The 24442-nt window shown below is 41.4% G+C and overlaps 1 protein-coding gene across 2 annotated transcripts in view; it reads left to right on the top strand.

The window, feature by feature from the left end:
* Positions 1–23324, top strand: part of LOC116938811 (neuropilin-2-like) — a 147534-nt gene extending 124210 nt beyond the window's left edge. Inside the window, exons 14-19 of one of the 2 annotated variants that reach the window (XM_032946485.2) lie at positions 376–653; positions 2279–2375; positions 2875–2916; positions 4442–4546; positions 11866–11904; positions 19405–23324. In XM_032946485.2, coding sequence (XP_032802376.2) covers positions 376–653; positions 2279–2375; positions 2875–2916; positions 4442–4546; positions 11866–11904; positions 19405–19748 — 905 coding nt within the window. In that variant the 3' untranslated portion in view covers positions 19749–23324. The remainder of the gene's footprint in view (positions 1–375; positions 654–2278; positions 2376–2874; positions 2917–4441; positions 4547–11865; positions 11905–19404) is intronic. The other variant, XM_032946486.2, reaches the window with a different exon arrangement.
* The last annotated feature ends 1118 nt before the right edge of the window (positions 23325–24442 follow it).

The following is a 24442-nucleotide window of genomic DNA, read 5'->3' as shown; positions in this document are numbered from 1 at the left end:
GTCCGACGTTTCGCTCCACGAGCTGTGAGCAAACAACACGCGGCACAACCCGAAGACACATCGGACACCGATATTAGCAGCGTTCATTGAAGCTCTGACGTCCCGACAGTTCTGTTCCTTCATTTGAAGAAGGCTACTTGCGTTGTGGCCAAAACGTCGTGATTTTTGTTGTTTTATTTTTTTACCTACGTGACTTTACCGAATAGAACCAAAGAGTATGGCCGCAACAGCCACGAACACCTACGCAACGTCGATATTTTTTTTATTTTCATTAAACGTTTCTGGCCCAAAAAAAAAAAAATCGAGAATCCACCAAATTGCCACATCCACGTTGTAATAATATAACCCCAATTTTGGTCCCTTCCTTTCTTTCAGGTCAAGGGAACTACGCATTCGTAGAAGTGTCAGAGAGGGACGAACAGGGTGCCGCGAGGCTGCTCAGCCCCCCCGTGACCCCACACAGCACTTACCGGTGCCTGCAGTTCTGGTACCACATGAGCGGCGGCATCGACAGCCAGCTGTCTGTCAACGTGCGCACACAAACGCCGATGGGCCTGCAGGACGAGACGCTGTGGAGCCTGTCTGGAGAGCAGCCAGCATCAAGCTGGCAGGAGGCGCGCGCCATCCTGCCGCAACACGCCACCCCTTACCAGGTGCCCTCCTTCCCCGCGTGCGCTGCTCCGAGCGCTCAGCAAGCCGAAGGTGTCGAGCGGTGTGTTGTCTTCTTCTTTGGTTCTTTCGGTAAGGTCACGTAGAATGAGAATAAAATGATAAAACAACACAGTAAAATTCTCACGACGTTTCGGCCACAACGCAAGCGGCCATTTTCAGGTGAAAGGTGCAGAACTGTCGGGACGACGGCCGCTTGCGTTGTGGCCGAAACGTCGTGAGAATTTTATTGTGTTATTTTATTATTTTATTCTCATTCTACGTGACTTTACCGAAAGAACCAAAGAGGATGAACCCTTGCAGTCACGAAAGCTTTAAATCGAAATTTATCGGTGTGTTGTTGTTAGGTCGACTCGGCCCCAAGTGAGTACCTGGTGCAGTGTGTAAACATCGCCACAAGGGAGACAAAGGCGGCCTCGCGTGGCGCTGGCAAACCCACCCCCTCATGTGCCGATGTATGCGGGGGAATTTTGCCTTTGTTGATTCGACCTGGCTCAGCTTGGGCAGATTCTATTGATTTTTTTTTACATTTCTTCACGCAAACATACGTTTGCTGTTTTCATTAATTAGTGTTCTGACTTAACGGAAGTTACCACAGGTCAGTGGAAAGGGTTTCGAGTAGGTCACGAACTCAAGGGAATTATCCCCGAGTTCAGCCCAGCCCAGCCCAGCGCAAAAAAAATATTGCAAAGCATTGGCCAGTGTTAGCAAACACAGAGACCCAAGTAAACACAATCGTATCCACAGCTGTCTGCTAATTATATTTGGGACTTGCTCCAAACAACGACACATGTGACAAATATGTGACCGCCTAATGGGAAATGCAAATTCGCTGTGATTTTGGATGATTTTTTCCCTCCCCTGTAGCCGAACAGTTGTGTTTCCTGGTATAAACATTTGATAGATATGTGATTCATTTAATAATTCATTGCATTTTAGTAATGGTATATTTTTTGTTGTTGTCATGGTATATCATTCTATCACCGTTACTCTTATTCTTTCATTAATCACCAGTCTATATTCGTAGGTTACGCAAATATCGGGATGCAAAAAAAGAAAAAGCTTAATTTATATATTAGTAGGCGATCCACAATACTCTCATTTAATATCATGGAATGCATTTATATTGTGGGCTTTTGTTATTTTTATAACCTGCAATATTTAGTTTGATATGGAACAATTTGAATACAGCAGCTGCCTCGTCATTTGTACAGGGAATTGTTAATTTCATCTGCCATCTGTAATGATATGGATGTTAAAGACCCTGGTATCATTTACAACGTAGCCCATTGCTTGCAGCTTCTAAGCCAAACCTCCAATGTTTAAACACATTAGCGGCAACTACGGTACATTTTAAGAATTATTCTTTTGAAACCATGGTTAATGTCTCTGTCACATGCAAAATAATTCATCTCAAATGTTCCTTGTATGGTTAAATAATACATATTGACTGAATATTATCGCTCTGGATATACCACTCTATATTTGAAAATGTTGCACGCTAATATAGTTCATTATGATTACAAAGAAAACCATTATGACGGAGTACTCGAATGTGACATGTAAAATTGCAACCAACGCAACAAAGGCTCATGATCGGTGCCCGCAGGTCATCCTGGAAGGAAAGATGGGTGACGGGCACAATGGGTGCTTAGCTGTTGACGATGTGAAGTTCAACGACAAAATCCCTCTCATGCACTGCCTGAGTAAGTACCCCATATAGTGGTCACACATTCTAAATAAGCACTGACTATATAGCTATCTGCAAGAAAATTTACAAAAAATATACTCCAAAATTCATGTTCGTTTGACTTTTACAGAAGTTATGGAAAGAACAAAACACAGTATTCAACTGTTTCATTTGCAAAAGTAGGATATTAATTTTTTCATACGAAGGAATTCAAAACTAAGGACAGATGTAGCATACATTTTAGCGGACGTGCTTTTTGGTAGTAGCCCAAACCCTCTACATTTCCTCCGCTTCTTCATGTAAACTCTCAATGAACTGAATTTCCTGGACAGCTGTTACCATTTTCCCAAAGGGACACATCCATATTATATTAGATTACACACTTTAAACCTCAAATTATCAATATTTAGCATTCACAAAACTGAAATTACATCCCAATTGCAATTGTTTAGATTGTGTCCATATGCCTCGATTCACAAATGTGTAAATTGATCAAGGCACCTTTCCTCTTACAGAGCCTTTCAATGCCTTCCCAGGGGTGCTTGGTCTGCCTCCAGGTAGGACACTGTTGTGTTTCATTATTGCTCAGTTTCCTCTTGTGTCTAGCTCCTGAGAGAAAAGAAGCCATTCGAGTGCTAACATGTTGCAGTCCCCTTTTGTACGGTGTCTAATGAGAATAAACGTGATGGGATATTTTCGAATGTATAATCAGCCACTCGTCTGCACTGCTGCTCATGCGATGTCGCGTCCAGAGCAGCCTCCGAGGACCTAAGGCAGGCACTGATCCACCATTCCTGCTGTGAGGGAAATCTCGCCCCTTCCACTGCCATCGCATTCACAGTCGTTTCATTGAATTGGGGGCAGGAGGACTGAATTGGCACTTGCGATTTTAAAATGTTTCAAACAGGCTTAGAGGCGGAGCGAGCACTATATTTGACGCGTGAATTCACGTTTGCAAAACGGTGCGATGCGTCTGTTGTATGTAAGCCAAAAGTGCAGGCGAGCACTACCGTATGAAGATATGAGCAGTTGAATATGCAGTGCTTATGTCGATTTTTTTTAATTTTCCTACAAAAAAATCACGAGCGGTTAATTGTTTTTTGTGAACTTTAAATCATGTCGTACGGGTAGTTGGTTTATGAATGCTCTTCAGTACTGTACACATGTTTATACACATTTCCAAATTAAATAATTGTGGCAAGAGCAAAAGGATTGGAAGAAACTTTTTTTATTTATTCAGGGACTTCCGCTTTTTATTAAGAATTAAAAAAACCTCACAACAATTTGTTTTGTGGCATTCAATTTTTCAGTGATTCGAGTCATAAATAGCATGCCATTGTTTACAAACAATCGAGCGGAATAAAATAGAATTGATCATGCGTGCACATGCAGCAGATGGCATACATTCCTGTGAAAAATAACACCGGCATTCCAACTCAGAAACACTGGCTCCCCCAAGCTAGAGGGTGGTGTTGCCAAAATTATGAGTTTTGAATTCGCCTTCTGCGCGCTTCGCCTCATATTCTCTTCACTCTGCTGGCTACCGTGACACAGTGTGTGTGTCATCATATAGCCTGGGCCTTACGGGGCTCACCTTGAGAACAGAGAGGTTGGGCTTGGAAAAGTCAAGCAAGCACACTTTTAGCAATGTCACTTTAAGAAGATGGCGACCCACTTGAACGCCAGAATTTTCGTCCCGGAAAGTACACGTTTTACAATGATGAGGCTTCGCAATCAACTTGACACCCAGGATGCAGAGCACAAGTATGCATCTACAAAATACTGTAATACCCAAACGTGGTTTATTTCGATGGCATTGGCAGTGGTTTGCAGAAGTCCGCACGGACTAAAAAAAAACAAAATCTCTCCAAATAACATAACTCTACAAAACATCTCTGAAGAAAACATTTTCTTCAGGCAATGGCATGTAACGTAAGCGCGTTAAATACTTTATCTCGTTTTAAAAGACAGCGCTACTGACATTGTTTCTTGGGCTGCCTTCCATGAAAAACAAAATCGGTCACAGCGATGATGCAAAGGATCCTTAGGCAATTCTTTTCTATGGGTTTATCTCCGTTTCAGGATTTCCTGGAAATGTTGAAGATGACACGGAGCTGATATTGGACGAATATGATGATATGTACGAGGTTAAATATGATAACAAGACTTCAACAAGTTGGCCCCCAGGTAAACAATATTTTCACTTTGCATCCCTTTTTGTAGAATACTAGCAACATACCTGTGAGAGGGAGAAATTCTGTGTTGCTCATATCTGGTACAAGCAGATTGCGCAAATGGATTGCGTCTGAAGCTTTGCGTGTTTCCGGTTTTGTAAAATGCAGCATTTCCCCGTATAATGCTCAACGCAAAATGTACACATTTCCAAGTCAATCTTTGTTTAATAACTAATGTCTGTGTTTCACGTAATAGACATGCCTGTCTGTACGAACAAAAAGAAATATAAGGCTTGCCTGAAAGCATGTAGTTACCTAGCAACAGTTTTACTGTAGTTTTTAGGTCAAAGCTCAACCGGATTTTTTTTTTACATTAAGACTGAGCCAAATAAAAGATTTATAGACTTCAATACTATGAGCGTGTTTATAACAATGTTTTTTTTATATATTCTGCTGAGAATTAACACAGCAAGTGCAATCTACATCTTTATGTCTCATCATGCGGGGTATGTTTCGATGTGACCAGCTCCATTGTGGTTAAGCGTCGGCAATATTTCATTTGAAATTGGTGTGTTTCCATCTTTGAAAAATGGGGACTTAGATAATCATGTGAGCCCTGAATAAAGGGTACATAATTGGAATCAGTGTCATAGTTTGATTCATAATCACTTTCATGTTCATCGACTTTTATAAACAATTAAATCATGAAGGTGCCTTTTTGTGAATTTTTTTGCAGAGCAGCAATTTTGCTCGTGTTGACCTCCTGAGATATGATTGTACCCTTTCATCCAAAAAGCAGTCTCGGAGAGAAGCACTGCCTACATAATTTATGATGGAATACATCAAGATTCCAGTTTGCAAACATTACTTTTATAATGGGAGTTATCACAAAGCAGACTTCCCCTTCTGAATAAAAATAAAATATCTTGAGGAAAACTAATTTCACGCCTTTGTCCAAAAGGACAGTTCCATTTCCATTTGTCTCTGATCTAGAGGCAATTCGAGCCCATTCTCATTATTTTTTCACGACAGTGACCATTTCTGATTTCATTTGATTATTTTACATTTTAATGATCCAAAGTTTTCCAAAATGGATTGGGGCGGGCATGCTTTAGAGAGAAAAATACCTCTTTCTAAAAATGGCAGCGTGCATATTCCTAAATTGCTGAAACGGTACATTTTTTGGAAGATGTTTATTTTCAATGATTTATTTACGTGCTACATTTTCATGCATTGAGTTAATCAAGATGAAGAAAATATCATGACAAGAATACTTCTGCCAAGTGTAGCGAGATGATGATGGTCTCAGCTCAGTCACCAGTGAGCACACACAAACGTATCGCTATAAATTATTAGTTCTGCACGTGCTTTGGCCAAATTAAAACGTCAATTTAACTGTTATTCCAACAAACAGTACTCTTACATGCAGAGTGAGGCCATCTGCTGGTTGGATCAGTGGTCACTTGAAGGGGACCTCAAGGGTAGCTCTGTGAAAATTGATTCCATGGGCTGTTAACACGAAGGGGAGCACTCACTGCTGGCTGTGACAGAACGGAATGGATTCTTAGTCTCATCACATGACATGACACCGATAGCACCAACAGGATTAAATTGTTGTGCAAAATGACATGAAATTAGCAAACTCGAATGGGGCTGTATATATTTTTGGCAGGCATTTTCAACATGTTGAGTATCTGGTCAGAGTGCACAAACGTGCTGTGGACTAAGGAACTCATGTTATTCCGTGACCATGTTCCATTGCACATAAGCTCACCAAGCGCAAGCCACCATTAGGGAATGTGGCTTCCTTTGACTCCAAAAATCAATTCTATAGCTCAAACCAAGCACCAAATGACTGTTATTTGTTTCACGCCACGACAAAAAAAATCTGCAGAAGTGTCTGGGTCTTGAGTGACAAAGAGGGTAAGGTTGCCGTTAATGATTGGTTTTTGCGACCGAGTGTAAAAAAATATAGATATTTTATACAGAGACAGCCTCAATTAAAGTGGGAGATATGAAGGCAGAAGGTGGATTCTATTGAAGAGAAGCAATGGCTTTATTGTATTTGAAATATATATGGTAGATTGCATTTTTTATGGTTTGTACAATAATAAAATAATGTAAAAAAAATCACGGCCCATTGTAAATCCACTGCTGGATGAAGGCCTTCCCATGCTGTATCAGTCATGAGGATGAATTAACCATACTTCACCACGATGTTCAGCGTGGTTTCCTATAAACAGATGAGGCGTCACTGTTTCCGTATTCCGTATCAGTACAATAATGATCTCTTTGGAAAAATTGTAAATCAATATTATAACAAATTTATATTACCACAATACTACGCTTACAAGATAATATCACATACTTTATGTTTTTTCTATTAACTTTGCAATGTACTTTATCTCGAATTATACGTTGACCGAAGCCGATTAGGGCACGTGTTTACAGAACAATCCACCTTAAGTGTCTCTGAAATACAATGTCTGAATAATACGTTTCAAATTCGAGTTAAGAGTATTTTGCTTTAATTCTCACGTTTCCCAAACTCACATTGGCATTACCACATCAGTAACCACAATCAACATAAACAACCTAGGCTCTCCATGCATTGTCTTCCATGATGAACACAATCCCTTTTTTATATTCTTAGCTCTTTCGGTAAAGTCACGTTGAAAGGAAACAATAAAATCATAATATATATAAAACAATAAAAATTCTCACAACGTTTCCACCATAACGCAAACGGTCATCATCAGGTGTGATGATGACCGTAAAATACAATCCCTTTTCATAACACTTTTTAATTCATGAAACCATCATAAAACTTACCAACGTCTACACCAGTGGACTTAGAACGTGTACATTAGACGTGCCACAAGCTAGGGTGACTCTCCTACCTGTAACAACAAAAGATCAACGCTTGCTTGTTGGGTTCAACTGGTCAGGAGCCCACTGCGAGTGGCCTCATGCTGCCAACTACTGCCAGCAGGACCTAAACACTGTAGCAGTGCAAAGTTATATCAGTGGTCAGTGATGGCCACTGCACATGAATCGTACACCCACTACTCTATTATACACTCCTTTGTCAATCTATTGCTGGATAAAAGCCTGTCCATGCCGTGTTGGTTATGGAGATTTGTTTTGTCAATACTTCCCCATGGCTGATCAGTGCATGACAAGGAGGCCCTAAGACCGGTTCAAACAATCGCCACTTATGTTGGCCTCTGCCAGGAATTTAACTCTGCTCACCGGTTTCCAAGCGAATTGACGCAAATCCACTGTGCCACCGCTCCACACATGAACTTGATGTGGCAACATTTTCTCATCTTAATGGTGACAAATCTGAAATTCCGATGATTGATTCTCGGTGTTAAATACGCTCAACGGTGAAGGACCAAAGCTTCATCTGCAGTGATTGTACAGCGCATTTACAACATTGATAGTTATACAAATCTAGTTTTTCTTGATGGTTTACAAAATCACTTAACAAGTAGCTATAAAGCAATTTGTGACAAATATAAGGCAATAATATAATCCGAGGGATCTTGGCTTTGCCATGGAAATGTTAAAATGCCACGTTTTACCAAAGCAATCTCTGGATTTCTTAGTGGTGTCTCGGACGCACAATAAAGCATTTGCCACACAAGAATCGCCGCTGACCACAAGAAGCGCATCAAATAAAACAAAAAATAGTTTCTTCATTTTAAATTCATATGCCAGAGCAGACAATATACAATGATTCAAAACGTTCCCATTTGGGCACATTTGTAAGTTGCTTTTAATTTCAAGTAAAATTTTACAAAACCACTCCGACCCACTCTCACCTTGCCTGTGCAATAGTTGGCACACTTTTACACACACTCTGTTGTGCTTTCCAACTGTGTCCTTCCTTTTGTCCAGTGAACATGTTTAAGCTCAACTCTGCAGCCTTCATTGTTTAGTTCTTCAATAATTTCGGAAAATATTAGATGGTTAAAACTTTATAATGACGGCTTAGGGTGATGTTGATAATGATCGTATTTAAAATAGTGATGATGATGTTGATGGTGGTGGAGGTGATAATGATGGTGGAGCTTGTGATGGTAGTGGCAATGGGGGTTTTTGTCATCATGCTTCTTGTGATGATAAACATTTCGGTACATTTTTAAGATGGTGGTGAAGGTGATGGTAGACATCACATACGTCATTAAGTTGTTGAGCATGGTGATAGTGTAAATAGTGGTGATGGTGGTGAAGATGTTGATGGGTACTACGTTCTCCGCTGTGACATGAATCGGATGTGTGGATAGTGACCGAGCTAATGAAACGAAAACTCAAAAATGCACCAAGGAACGTGGTCAGATTAATGCAGGGAATTATCCGGAGAGACAGGAATAACAACAACACATGGATTTGAGAACAAATGCAAACCAGAAACATCGTCTTCTATGGGTCTTTCGGTAAAGCCACGTAGATATAAAAATAATACAAATATCAGATATTTATATTATTTTATATCTACGTGGCTTTACCGAAAGACCCATAGAATATGCATTCCTGCAGTCACGAAAGCTTTAAGTCAAGACAGAAACATCGTGTTGCCTGCAGCGAAAAGTGCGCTTGTGTAGGACACCACGAGAACGATGATGGTCAGTGGACAAAACTGGCGAGGGGATGGCTGCCAAGAGAGAACACGCCTAAGAGGACAACCACCATGGAGATATATATATAGAGAGAGAGCTATGAGATTAGCTTATGTGTAAGAGCAAGATGGTTTTATGGTGTCACAGGACATTGACAGATATGTAGCCACAACTTGGAGAGGCCTTCATCCAGCAGAGTATTGATGCATCACTGTTGTTGTTGTTGTTGATGATGAGTCTATTTATTTGTGTGGCGTCCAGGTTGTATTGCACCTACTGTGGAGATACTTTCATTGGCAAATTTCCAGATGTGACTACTAGATTGAGACTTGGGGTCTTATTTTTATATTTATAAAACTATTTTATTCACCAGGTAATGCCCACTGAGTGATGCTCTGGCAACACGTTACAGCTCATCAAAGTGGCTTATATCATCACGCGTGGGAATTTATAACAGCAGCCAAATAATCTAAAGGCATGTTGATTCCAAATGTGGAGGGAAAAACCAGAGGACCCGGAGAATAATCGACACAACCACCACAGAGAGAGAGAGAGAGAGAACACGCAAACTCCAAATATTGTATGCAGGCATCGTCATGGTAGGAGATTAAATCCATGACTCATGCCGACCAGGAGAGAGAGATAACATCTCCTCACCACCACAGCGCAAATACAGTTTTCAACAATCCACGCTCAAGACCGTTTCTCTGCACTTGCACTGATGTCCCCCGTCTATGCAGTGATTTAAATTGCACCTCACTTAAAACATATATAAGCACCTATCTTTTGTTCTCATAATGCGCGTACAGCCAGTTTAGTTTTTTCGTTTGTACACAAGTTGCATTAGACCCTGCATAAATTCAAACTGTAATTGAAAAAATGGGACGAATTATTACTCGGATTTTATCGGTGTTTTTTCTTCCTCTTTTTAACACACCTCTGATAACACCTGAACCAGGCTGCCGATGACCGAATGGATTACAACACGTCGTCCGCTGGTCTGAGCGACAGAGGCATGTTCAGTGCCGCCGTTAATAGCTTGATCTCAATTCATTAATGGAATTCTTCTTCGTTTGTAACCATGCCAAATTAAGAGGCTGCTCTGCAAAAGGTCAACAGTGGTTGCTTATGGATATATATATCGGTTATCCTTTTTTGCATGAACTAAAAATGTGGAATATCAACAACTGCCCTAACGTTCTCGCAGAAGAAAAAGTTGTGTTTTTGGAGGGGTGGTGGGGATGGTAATCACCTGGGCATGGCACTAGCTTGTCCCGTGAGAGCTGGTAGGTTTAATGTCTCAGAGTTGTGCGCTACAAGACGTCTTGACTCCATGGTCTTGGTGGTGTTATTGCACCGCCGGTCATGACACTCACGCTGAGTACCCCATGACTCCGGATTCTTGCTGGTAATGTTTGCTCTGCAGTAATACAGTATAAAGTTATTACATAACGATGCGAGTTCAACTCTTGGAGAGCTGAATGGGGTTCAAAGTTAAGTCACAAACAAACACCTTGTTGTGAAAGACCCAACGCCGAAGATCCCGGGGTTTGATCTTCTACGAAGCCCATAGTCCACTCTAAACTACTTCCACTGCACACACCATGGAAGCAGATGCGGATACCTGATGCACAAAATGTACAATTAAAAACTCTCCAGTGTGCGACTGTGGTCATCCAGAAGGGACCGTACAATGTATAATGAAACAATGCCCGATCCATTCATTTCGCTGCTCCTGACGCGATCATCTGGCCTGACCACCCGAATGTGAAATTGTAGTTGTTGCTCTGCATCTACGTTAGCCATACGAAATAAGAATATTACATCTAATTCTTGAGGGGCTGTGCCGAAGGTTGAAGTGTACACTTCACTGTTCAATGCACAGTGCTGCCAATAAATATGGGCTCTCCCCTATGCCCATTTGAGCAGAGGGACACTTCAACTCGACATTTAAGAATCCAAATTTAAAATTGCATGCAACGGTCTACTCACAAATAATCCACTACTGTATGCAGTATTTGTTTAAATTTTTTTACATTAAATGAGTGAATGAAATCTCCCAAAGCCCGTGTTGGTTATGGGGGTTGTTTGAGCGTACTTCACTACGCCTGTCATTGCGAGTTGATGAAGGGGAGGCCAACAACCAGTTAGGTTATCACTCGCCAATAATATTATCCGTGGCTGGGAATCGAACTCAGGTAGCAGGGTCCGTTTCACAGTGCCTCACCACCGCTGCATCCCCCTGTAACAATAAGTAAATTACTGAATGTGTTAAAACTAGGGGGGATAATCAAACTAAAAACTAAGCTAAACAATGTTTTTTTTTATTTTACCAGGTAATGCCCACTGAGCTGTTTAACTCTTTTTTTCAGAAATGACCTGGCCACAAACGATAGCTCAACGAAGTGGCTTATCACGTGAAAATGTATTGCAGCCAAATTCTAAACGCATGTTTCTAAATGTGGAGGGAAAAACCGGATGACCCGGAAAAAAATCCACGAAACTACGGGGAGAGAGAACATGCAAACTACAAACATACAGGCATCAGGGTCAGGTTTGAACCCACGACCTCCTGTATACCAGGCGAGGTAGCTTATATCTCTTCACCGTGGTGCCCTGTATGGTCATTATGGCCTACCAAGACTTCGGTCATTATGACCAATGCTGTTGATGCCGCAAAAACCTCACCATTGCTTCCTTCTGCTAGATTTTGCAGCTGTTGAACAGATGACGCCTGACCTCCAAGGTTAGCATATTTACAGTCTCCATCATATGATCGATATCTTCCATTTGTTCTCTGAGTGCCCCATTTTTGTTACCTGTTGCCTCCATCCAATATGCATACCCACCCATTACAGCGTCCTCTTTCTTTCATAGCGCTTTGAATGTCAAATTACCAAGTTGTTTACCCTATCTGCTATGACAATAGGGGTTTCCCCTTTTTTCTGGCAACAAAACAGGTGTTAAGATATTAAAACACCAAACTGAAACCTTTTTTTTACAAGGAATCGTGTCTGCATTAACCACAATACTTGTGGTCAGAATGCAAACAAAAAACAGACCCTGATAATATATGCATTGTCTTTGAAACTGATTGGTCCACATCAGAGACAGCTTTCTTTTGAGCCTCGTCTCAAACGGTGTTAGACCAGAGGCCGCCAAAGGAGATCCCATGATGTAGATACCCTATCTGCTTTAGATCAATATTCCTTTACTATACAAGTTCCATACATGAAATAAGTTATTGACGTAACTTTTGCACGAAGTGTAATGCATTCAAAGTATAAGGAAATGGCAATAAAACAATATATTTTAAACTAAAGGATTTTATTTTTTTACAATTAAATAGCGATTTTACGAAGTCATTCTCATTATTAACCACATTATATGCACTGTTGGATGAAGGCCTCCATAAGCTGCCGTCTCTCATGGCCTTGTGATTCATCATGATCCTGCAAATGAGTTTTAATGCATGTTATTCAATCCACGTGTTCCTCCGTTGTTCTCACTGTAATTCCATGCATGCACCTTTCGATGCTTTTCACATTTTTTTTACCTGTAGTTGTATTAGTTATGTGTAATGCTTGCTATCCATATGTCACAGTGGGGATATTAATATACACTGATTTAAAAAATGTAATTCTTGAGGCACATCGGCCACTGTATTTTCATTACAGTTTTTACAAATTTAATCCAGCCTGCACTTGTCTTCCTCTTTATGTAAGAACTGTAATTTCGGACCACTTTCTAGAACTGCCCTGGCTATGAAATTATTCTTACGCGATTTCCATCTGAGGTTGTTTAACAAACTTTTTGTCCGTGACTTTGGTGGACAATTTAACAAAAAATGGAACAGCTACACTTGGATTGCATGCAGAAAGTATCAAAGCACATGACAGAGCGATTCGTACAAAAAGCAACGTGCTTACATCAACGTTGTCTGCATGGCATCAGAAGACGTTTCTGAAATTGGAGGGATAAGGGCATGAAGGTAAATGGAGAGACAATGTTAATTATCTCAGACTTGTTGAAGACATTGCCATTATGAGAGCAAATAGAACTGCTTGATGGGAATTGATTTAAGAGCTTAGTAAACATGGATGCAAAGTTGGGCTCAAGATTAAAATGAGCAGAACAAATGTCACGTACAATATTTCTGAACAATTTATACGACATTTATCTCTAAATTGCATGCCTTATGAAATGGCATTGGTTTGTTGAAACGTGTCCAAAAATGTAGATTAAGAAAACGAAATACTTACTCAAATTATATCTCTACATTAATGTGACATTGTGCTAAGCAACACAATATTAACTTAATTAATTATTGTGACATTTATTTTTACGTTGCGCATTTGCTTTTGATCAAAGCTGAAATTAACGTTTTAAAATCTCCAATTGCACATTTGTCGAGTTAGAGGATTTTCCTCGTTATTAGATTTAGAATATGCTCCGTGACCTCTAAAGCAAAGACAGTGGGGTGGAAATGTGAACTGACATAAATAATCGAGGTTAACCTCATGCTTTATATCCAGAAGAAAAACAGCTAACATACACAGTGCCGGAATGGATGCAATGTATTATTAAATGTTTGTATTACTACAAGCATATAAAAACCGAGATGTAAATTCACAAACCTAATTTAACACCTCAAACCTATTTTCAGAAGAAAATAAAAAAAAACCCAATTTGAGTGAAATTCCATTGGGACTGTGGAAACCCAGATGTGACCATCTGGACTGATGCCTGTATCAGGATGAAAAATTAGTGCCAGGAGATCTCAGATCAGTTAAACTTGTGAGAGCCGAGGGCATTTTGTATTGTGTTTCAGTTCATCCTGTTCTATCTATATTGATCAGATGAGACGACGTGACTACTTACTCTTTGTTTATTTCGGTAAAGTCACGTAGTTAGAAATAAAATAAAACAAATCACGACGTTTCGATCGCAACACAAGCGGTCGTCATCAGGCAAAAGTCTACTGTAGAATTAATTTGCGAACTATTATTATATACTCAGGTTACATCTCTGCTAATAAATCGAAAACAAAGCGAAATTTTCAAATAAGCAACGCAAACGAAAACAAGAAAGAGTTTGTAACACTTTCCAAAATGTGTTTGTCCTCGTTACTATTTCATTATTGGTAATAACAATACCACGCGTAATTATGACATCGAGAGCAGTGGTGAACACATGACGTGTGATGTTACAAGATTGCATCACATTAGGATACCATGTGACGTCATCACATTGGTCGAGAAGGTTTATTCGTTCTTGCCAAGTTTTGGCCAATCCTTTGATCGATATGTCCTGTTTTCTCGATGGTAAGTCCCTATTAGCATCACAATATTATGATTGTACACGTAGACTTTCGCGACTAATATGAATCGTGATTTAACATTTTTGCAGGTGAGATCATGTTGGTATACAGTAATGTCAAATTTTAACTAAGCATCTGCCATCCGACAGAGCCAATCAAATCAAGTTGTCACTTGGGAAAATATGGACGAATTATTCACTGGTTATGCACACATTTTGTACCCAATGGATAAAAGTAGAAGTGCGGATAACCCCACAGATAATAGGAGCTGCAATATTGGTCCGTGCCCCCCCATAACCGCGAATAAGAGTTCTCCTATACGCAATCACTGAAATCCAATTTCAATCGCCCAGGATTGGATCGAAAAGCTGATGTGGATTGGATCTCCAGAATCACGGAGAGGATCAGTTGGGATCATGTATTTTATTGAACCATGCACTCTTCATAGATACCTGCAGCTCTGTTAAAGGAGCATCTTCAATAGGTTCGCTGTCTCTTCCCAAGCCCAATGATATATTGTATCCACAAACCCTATAGCTGCCACTGGAGTTAAGTGTCAAACAAGCACGGAGAACACTGACTTTTTGTAGATGTTTACGATAGATCATTGAATTCAAAGAATGCATTAACCACATGTCATAAGAATGTCTAAACATTCCCTTGACTCTTCCAGAGCTTTTGAAAACAAGCTTCTTAGACTTTTGGCTTTAGTTTGGCCGGTGATCGAGTTCAAATATTCCCGCCTTAATAAAAAACCAGGAGCACTGCACGGCTACATAAATGATTTTCTGTTTATGTGTGCAGCCAAAGGTGCTTAGTCTACAGGATTTAAATAGTTAATTAGACGTGTGAAACAGCCTTTATGGGCCACCGTAGCTTTATTGGATCTACATCAGCTAATTAAGCAGCCCTCAATGCATTTATCATGGCTCTGAAGACGCGGAGCTCATTTTCAAACAATTTTACCAAGATTAGTGGAGGCTTGTCACATTATTTCAACTCCTCCAATACCACGCTGGTATTTTGCTTCGGTGATATATTATAAACGTAATTTGGCAAACATCTACAGTTATCCAGAATTGCACCTCTTCCGTAACAAATTAACAGCCCTTGGTTTATGAGTTACACCACTCAAGAGTTTTGAGTATCACTTGTCACCGAATTGCGAAGTTGATTTCGAGAAAATGTCGATCGTTTTCCCTTCGCCAAAGAAATGGCAGCACGGTGAAGCCCTCACGCACTTCGTAGAGCACACGAGTGCCGCGGTTTGCACGGTCCTCAGAATGAGCTGCACTGCAGTCGAATGACCATGGATGTATGTTGAACTTCTTCAGCACCGTACGTAGCCAACCGTGCCACATCGGAGGCGCGGTTGAAGGACAACGAAACTAAACTGAATGGGTTCATTTTCAATCGAGATCCAAAGACGCCACCACCGAAGCCCACAGCAGAGGAGCGTCACTATCATTGTGACGCACATGCACGTGGTGTGCACGGTAGGGCTGAACGGTAAAGGGCTGAACGATTAATCGATTTCAAAACGAAATCGCAAGTTGAAACAATGCGATTAGCAAATCGCAAAGGCTGCGATTTTTTGCGATTTGAAAAGTCCTATTACTTATTAGAATTGTTTTTTTTTAATTATAACTTTGTTTACATAACTTAACAATTGTTCTATGTTTGATTGTTCTATTTTAATTAAAACATTTTTAATAAATACATGTTGGAAGCAATACATTTTAAGTTATCATCCTTGCATTAGAATATATAGAGCGGTTCACATTTTGATGGTATCACGTGGTAATGCTCCATCACATGTTGTAAATCTATTACACAGTGAATATTGAACTGAAGCTTGACTTAAAAAAAAAATGTAATCGCAAATCAAATCGCAATGAGATATTTTCCCCAAGTCGTTCAGCCCTAGTACACGGCCCTCGTGCCATTCGACTGCGGGATGAGCGCCTTCCCACGGGTTCGTGGGGGGTTATCTGACCACACTTCAGCACGCTGACCAGTGCAGGTTGGTGAAGGTGTAAGCAAAGGCGTTGTAGCGGAGTAGAAGTAGTGCAGCAGATGTCCTGCGCCGCTGTCTGCTCACGATATGGTCTCGACGCAGGTTATGACACCCATTCTGTTCGTGGTAGTCGCTCATTAAAAAAAAAACCCATTATCCAGGCTTAGCATCCGAGATATGACGAGATCGGGCGCGTGCAGGGAAATTCGGTCGTAACATGCGTATTTACAGCAACAAATTAACGACCGGTAGCCAATTCAAAATGCGTAGCCTTGAATGATTACCGCCATACAACGTTGATGATGACGAACGGCTTCAAAGCAGAAAGGGCCTCACACTGCGAGCCCTTCAATGTTGCCGTTATGGATCGCCCCACTACTTCTCGGGGCGCGGGGGTTGGGGGGGGGCGCACTTGAAATTGTGGGAGCTCCAGTTCGTTAGCGAGCCATCCATTGAGTACGTACACATGGAGGGGGGGTTAACCCAAATGTGTAGGCTTGCTTATGGGGGGGGGGGGTTGACTGACAATGTGCGTACGCATAGGAAACAGGGGGGGGGGGGGTGAAGCCTTGATAATAATAATAATTTGTCTACATTGGCCTTCAAATGAGTTAGATAGTCCGGCGGTGGACTATCTGTTGATTACTTGATCCTTGATCGTTTCTGCGTGGATTAAATATCGGCCGTTCTATAGGCTTCGGGGGGGGGGGGGTGTGCGTCAGGCGTGCGTACGCAGGTGGGGGGGATGGGGGTAAAAAGTCCGCGTGCGTACAGGGAGGGGGGGAGGGGTCAAGTTTTGACAGATCGTTGCGTACCTGCTCAATGGATGGCCCCTTAGCACCTCCCAGCGCTTGCCACGTGAATGTTTAAATTAGCCCGGCGCCTGTAAAAGCACGAGTGTGCTTTGAGAAAGCAACGCTGCGTTGTCTGCGTTTTATTTATTACCCATACCAAGCTGCGGCTAATGGGCGCCAGATGGAAAGGGTGGGGGGGGGGTTGTTGTTTTTCCTTCTCCGAACATTCATTCTCCCAGTCACCTTTTATCTCCCGCTATCCGGCGGCGCAGGTAATAAACAATCGCCAAACAGATAGACCAGACTCCTTCCCCACGGGCTGAGCGCGTGCTCTCTCCCTACTGACCAGTGGCTGTCACACTAAACTGGAAACTAGGCAATTTAGCAAAACTAAATAATGCACTCAACCCCACCACCACTACCACCGCCGCCGCCGCCGCCGCCGTTCCACCACCAGCAGGAATTATCAACGTGCAATCCTCACGTCGTTCCGGACCTTCTCTCAAATATCCACGTCTATCATCAAATTTACGTACGACAAAAAAAACATATATACACATATTCTCATTACAATCTACATTGTCGCAATGCGTGAGAGGCGTGGAGAGCTGGGAGATGCCGTGCATACAGACGTGGCAGATGCACGTCCTGCGTGGAGGGAGAGACGTGTAAAGTGAGAGAAGCGAGGAGATGTGCGATGTGGGCAGAGAGTGGAGGCTGGGCACGGCGTGGGAGAGATGCATCGAGCGAGAGAGATGCATACGCGGCGTGAGAGACGTACAGATGAGCGAGAGGCTTTAACGGGCAGGGCGATACAGCATCAGAGAGGCCGGTCAGAGTGAGAGAGAGAGAAGCAAGAGTGGGAGACACAGACAGCAGGAGGATCCTCGCTTTTGATGGCAGGAAACAGCATTTCCCGAGCCAACATTTTCCCAGAACTATTGTTCATTTTTCTGGTCCCCCTGAGGAACTTTAAGATTGAGGTTTCATTGTCTTTAAAAGTTATCCTCTGAGAGTATTATTTTCCAAATTAAGCTGAAACGTGAATAACAACTGTGCAAACTGCGGCAGGCAATGTTTACAAACGAGAGGAGTGGCTGCATCAGCACATGAGAATCGTTGCGATGGTCACAGATGTGTTAGGCCAGTTGCTCCTGTTGAGAGGTTTATTTTAATCAATCAACTATAAATGGACGTAAGGATAAATTTGGGAACAGTTCATCCAATAAACCATGGCGTTTTAAGTTCTCAAAGTATGTGCACTCTGCCTTCCAGAAAAGTGAACAGAACACCCCCAGGGCAAAAAATAATGATTGATGTTTCTTAAACCTTCACAGCTAGAGTGAAGGTTTGCCCCCAATCAGCTCTACCGCCCATGGGTTAGATCGCGTAATAAATATATAAATGTGTCGTTAAACCCGACACCACCCGACACAGCCAATTAGTAAGGTTTGTCACGCAAACAGAACGTGCCAATTCGTTACTTTATATGCATTTATTAACCCCCCCCCCCCCTCTATTTAAGGAACGAAACAGGAGGATTTGTCCACAAATCTGGCTGTCGCCTGATGAAGCTAGTTGTAATTACTGGCGAAACGTCGTACTCAGATTGTAAATGTTGTGGCTTGGCTCTCCAACACACCGGTGTGCTGTACTAGTGACGAATTGGCCACGTTCTGTTTACGTGACAACCCTTGCTAATTGGCCGTGTCGGGCGGTGGCGGGTTTAACGACACATTTATATATTTATGCGATCTAACCCAAAAAAACCTCTATTATAGATGTTTGAATAACTTTTGCTGTATATGAGTAAGAGCTCACCGCTCCAATGAGGTGCCATGGCGCGGCAAGCACATTGATCTTTAGAAAATTGCGCAAGAGCATGCGGGCCACATCCCATTCGCTGTGCAATATTTCCCAAAATCATACGTGAGCATCACCATTCACTTGACTCGCTGAATTACCCTCACATCTCCGAAATATTGTGCAACTCGCATGCATTGCAAGATTCACCTTCATCGTGACGTCACCTTTACTACTTTTGAATCAGTTCTCAATTCACAAAGAGCACTGCGACCATTAACGCTGTACCGTGCTTATTGTTTTAATTCGTAGATTCCAGGCCGTGGATGCCAGAGTCAGGGCCAGGAGGAGGCAAGAGCCTGAGCAAGGACAGCACAAGAGTCACCGCCACCGTGCCAAGCCTCGGCCAGGCATTAGACCCGATGCTCATCACCATCATCACCATCAGCGCGCTGGGCATTGTCATGGGCATGGTGTGCGCCTCGCTGCTACTCTACTGCGTGTGTTCGCGCGCCCGCCCCGTCTCGTCCACCACCGCGCTGCACACCGTTGGCAACGGGCCCACGCCACTGGACGGCTACAACTTTGAGCTCTACAACGGAGTGAAGCTCTCGAGCAAAACCAACGGGCAGTACAAACAGGCCACCCAGGCGTAGCCGATGTGCCAGCACGCCGATGTTACGAGGAGGGCGAGGATCGGGGGGAATGGGGGGAGGGGGGTGGCCCGACGCTGTCGGTTGAATTTATCCAAGGGAGACAAATACCGCATTTGTGTGCCGAAATCCTTTTTAAAGTCTTGCAATCAAACAAACAAACAAACAAAAAAAACCGGAAAACAAACAAAAAATTACCACGCATACGTTTCAAACGAAAAAAAAAATAATTGCACTCATTGGATTTCCAAAAGCGATTCAGCGCCATAGGAAACAGCAACAAAAAGAGAAGCGAGTGAGCGAATACATATCCACGATCGTGCGAAGCCTTGTAAGTTCAACTGCTGTGTCTCTGCTGGATTTACCCGCAGCAGCCCTGTCCCATGCTCTCGTGGAGAGCATCACTAAGTGCTGGCACTACTCTGTCTTCACACTCGCTGCTTAACCACCACCCCCCCCCCCCTGCTTCGTCAGTGCTGCCTAGTCGGTGTTTTCTGTTTCTGCCTTAATGAACCGTATTCAGATTTAATCCACTATAAACGTGTACTTTGAGAGTATAAAAGAGAGCAAGATTACAAATATATATGTGTGTATATCTCTTTATGGCAGGTGTCCAATTATCGAGTACTGCACTTTGTAGATATATTGCTTTAATGTTTTATATTAAATATATATTTTTGGGCATTTTTATTTTAATTTACTTGCATAATTTTTTTTTACAAGTGCCCCTTTTTTTTCTATATCTCTTTCTTTGTTAGAACTATTATGGCAGCAAATACCCAAGTCTTGTAAAATAAACATACGTATTACATTAGTGACCACTGGACAAAGTAATGCCTCTTAAAATTCACCATGTGGAATGTTGGCACGTGCATGATAGCTCCGTGTGTCTCGTCTCTCTGCTCTATGTGAATAAGCAAATCCGTGTGTGTCTCCCTTGTGTAATTTTTTTTTACCAAATGTAGTCAAACGGTTGGGGAGATGAAGCTAATAGACAACGGGTCAGACAGAATAATTTTAAACGCAAGACTAAACCTGTAGGAGATCCGTACGCCTACCAAATTAGGTTCCTCAACAATGCTTTAGTGATGCTCAAGATATATTATTTACAATGTTTCTAGATAAGTACAGAAATACCAGTCATCATTTTATATAAACTGAAAGAATACTTAACACCTCTGACCTTCAACTGTGGAATGTGTTCCCATGATCAATGTTTATCCATGTGTTTTTGCTGGTAGGCCAAATCTGTGTTTTTTTTTCTCGTTTAAAAAAAAAAGAATAGCACTGAGCAGGAACTGGGTTGCAGCTGCACATCTCAAAATAATTTAAATGTTTCTCTTGGCAACACGAAGCGGGATCTACATCCAGCTCATGTACAAGTATTTGTATTAATGACAATTATTGTTTATTTAATAACCAGTAGTACTGCTGTATTGATTTTTGTTTTTGTTTCACAAGTGGTGTACATGCGAGCGTTGAGGAGTTCTACGTTTTGCCAAAATGTGTTTTGATCGTGGCCGTGGTGGCCGCCTGCCGCCACATGCAGTTCTGCATTTCAAACGTTCAGCGTCGGGGAAAAGGCAAAAAGATGATGCAGCAGTCATGTGGTGTTCATATTGTGGCAAATGCTGATTTTTTTTTACTCATTCGTTTCTCCCTTCGCTCTTAGATTTAGTTTGAATGCGTCAGTTTCCCACCCCCCACCCACCCCCCTTTTCATCAAACAACTGTAAACAGTACTTTAATATCCACCACTGCCTGGGCATCTCTCGCCTGGCGTCTCTTAAAACAATTGTGCATGCACACACCCCTTTGCTATGACTTGACCGTACAAGAGACGTAGTTTTGTGCGCCAGAAAGCACCCACTCTTGTTTAAAATGATCGGCAAGTGACAAGGTAGCTACTTCTTGCATGATTGAGTGGTCGCTTTCCGCATTTTAAAGACTCGACTGGCAATCACGCAAGGCCATGAAAATCGCATCCCGAGTCGAAGCCAATTCGGAACATCATCTCATTCATATCAATAACCCGAGTACCACCTGGATCGTCAACAGTGGCTGTCTGTTTTTTCGAGAGATTAGTCCTTGCCATGGGATGTGAAGTTCCCACTGTTGGCTGAGGGCCTTCACTGGAGTTGAGTGCTGCCCTGTAACTCCGTCGAGCAAGGGAAATGCTTTTATTTTGACCTGAGGGCCCCTGTCCATAAGCAATTCAAAAGACTGCATTTGACTTAACATGAAACAACAGTCATTGATAAACCTGTGCTATTTTATTTTTTGATATTTAAATTTTATTTTTGTATTCCTTGAAAAAAATCTATCCATGGATATTATTTTAAAGATACCGTTATTTAACATACATTTTATTTAAATGAGCTATTCAAGCCGACCTTTATAATTTGTGGGATACACCCCCATGTGACACCAAATCATTTTTTTTTAAACCAGCTCTATTCCCTACTATGGTAAAATGTTATATTTTTCGATTTAAAGCTTTCGTGACTGCAGGGATTCATCTTCTTGACTCTTTTGGTAAAGTTACGTAGAGGGGAAATAATAAAGTAATAAAAATAAAACACAGTAAAATAAAAAAATATTGCTTTATTTTTAGTATTTTATTATTCCCCTTCTACGTGACTTTACCGAAAGAACCAAGAAGATGTTATATTTTTATATAACATTTTTTTAATACATGCCCTTGTGAAAGTTGTCGTGTGGTGCAAGAAATAAGGCTTAATACAATCCCAGCACCCAATATCTGTTATCCCATCACCTTTCCCCCACATCCACAATTGGATAGTGACCTGAAAATATCGGATGGAAGTTTCATTTTTACTGCCTTACTCCTACCGGTGTCCCTGCCTACACTAAGAAATAGCAATAAAATGCTTGCCATTGCATTTTATGGCCAGTAATAAAATACCCCCACTATAAAAAAAAAGCTGTGCGTCGTTTATCCATACGTAACGAAGGACAATTACATTATGTGCCATTCAGTGGCCAGCTCGCACACAATAGCGTAATAAAATGAAACAATGCACGGTATATGTCGCACGGAAACTGAAAAAAATATATATTTTAGACAGCATCCTTTAAAAATGCCTGACCACCAAAGAAGGCATCGACGACGGGTTCTCCAACAATAGGTCTTTGATGATTTTTCGAAATGTAAATGCCTTGGGACATATTTCAGTGTGACAAGCGAGAGGAGAACGTCCACTCAACCCGACCGATTTAACGTAATCTTCGCGATTACCGCTGATGGCGAGGACTCATAAGGCATGCTAAGGACGGCGCTTTATTTCTTGCGTGCACAAAGTGCAAATAATGGTATGGTGTAGTCATCAAATGCTGCTTTCTGGACTAGCATAGAGATGCTTGTTTAGCAATAAAGCTTTGCTTGTTCATGATAGAGTCTGCTAAACAGCTTTCTGTGCTGTACCAAATGAACATTGTCTTTCATGTCTTCATCTTTAGGTACTGTATAGGCTGATCATTATGAGATGCTGCATACTGTATTTGTAACCTGTAACTGTTACGTAAAAAAAAAAACTGTTAGTAAAAAACAAGCAAGAAGTGTGTGTTCGTGTTTTTTTTATTCTGCATGGTTTGATAAAACATCTGAGCATCTTCACGGATGAGCTGGCCACTACCCACACACCAGGAAGCTTGAATATTATTTACCGTGCAATCACGGAATGTTAAAGAGTTTCTCCTGACTCAACAGATGGCAAAGCAATCACAGCTAAAACACTCTTCTGAGTAATGCAAAGTGTAACGGATGGATCATGAGAAAAAAATGGAAATTTTAAGGTTCTCAGCAGATGGGTTGGTTTAGTGCATCAAATGAAAAGATTGACCTTTTGAAACCTTGCAGATATGCACTGCTGAAGATGTATGTTCCCCGAATGTCCGTCAACATGCTACACTGGTTACTTTGATTGAAATTCAGATATAGTCAACCTGACACATTTGCATTTTCAAAATGTAATAACCTACGCAACTACGAGAAATAATCAGCACAAACCAACATTCCGATTGTGGTCTTTATTATGATAAAATGAATGAAGACCTACAAATCTAAGCCTTTTAAGTATAATTTGCTTTCTAATATTTGCATTTTTAAATCACATTGGATCAGCACCAGCTTTGTAAACAAAAAATGTCTCCCCGTCCGATTGAATCTTTCAATACCCTTCGGTTTTAAGAATTCCCAGGTCATATTCCAGTTAGATTTCTACCAATACAGAATCAAGCGATCAAAATAGTTAATCTTCTTTGGTTCTTTCGGTAAAGTCACGTAGATATAAATAAGACATAAATTATATCTACGTGACTTTACCGAAAGAACCAACGAATATTAAATGCTTCCTAAATTTGATTCTTGCCTACGTACATCCGAGGTTTGCTGCCACGAGTGGGCTTCAGGAGACAGTTCGTGTAGCTTTGGTATTCCTCCTCCATTGCAGATTTCCATAATAATGCATTGATATGGAAAGTCTGCTTGGTGTACTGATTATATGTCATTCATTTCGGTGGTTAAACAAGCTCCGTTTTACTCTTTTTATTATTCTTACGAAGTTACAAAAGTCCCCACAAGGTGATTAAAGACAGTAAATATTCCTGTTCCTCTGTAGCCTCAAAGCCGCAAACATATAAATCACACATCAATGACAGCATACATGCTTCATGTG

This window comes from Petromyzon marinus, chromosome 4, assembly GCF_048934315.1.
Source record: "Petromyzon marinus isolate PM22_M1 ecotype Great Lakes invasive population chromosome 4, UKy_Petmar_22M1.pri1.0, whole genome shotgun sequence".
Taxonomy (NCBI): Eukaryota; Metazoa; Chordata; class Hyperoartia; order Petromyzontiformes; family Petromyzontidae; genus Petromyzon; species Petromyzon marinus.
This window is presented reverse-complemented; position numbering and strand designations above follow the sequence as displayed.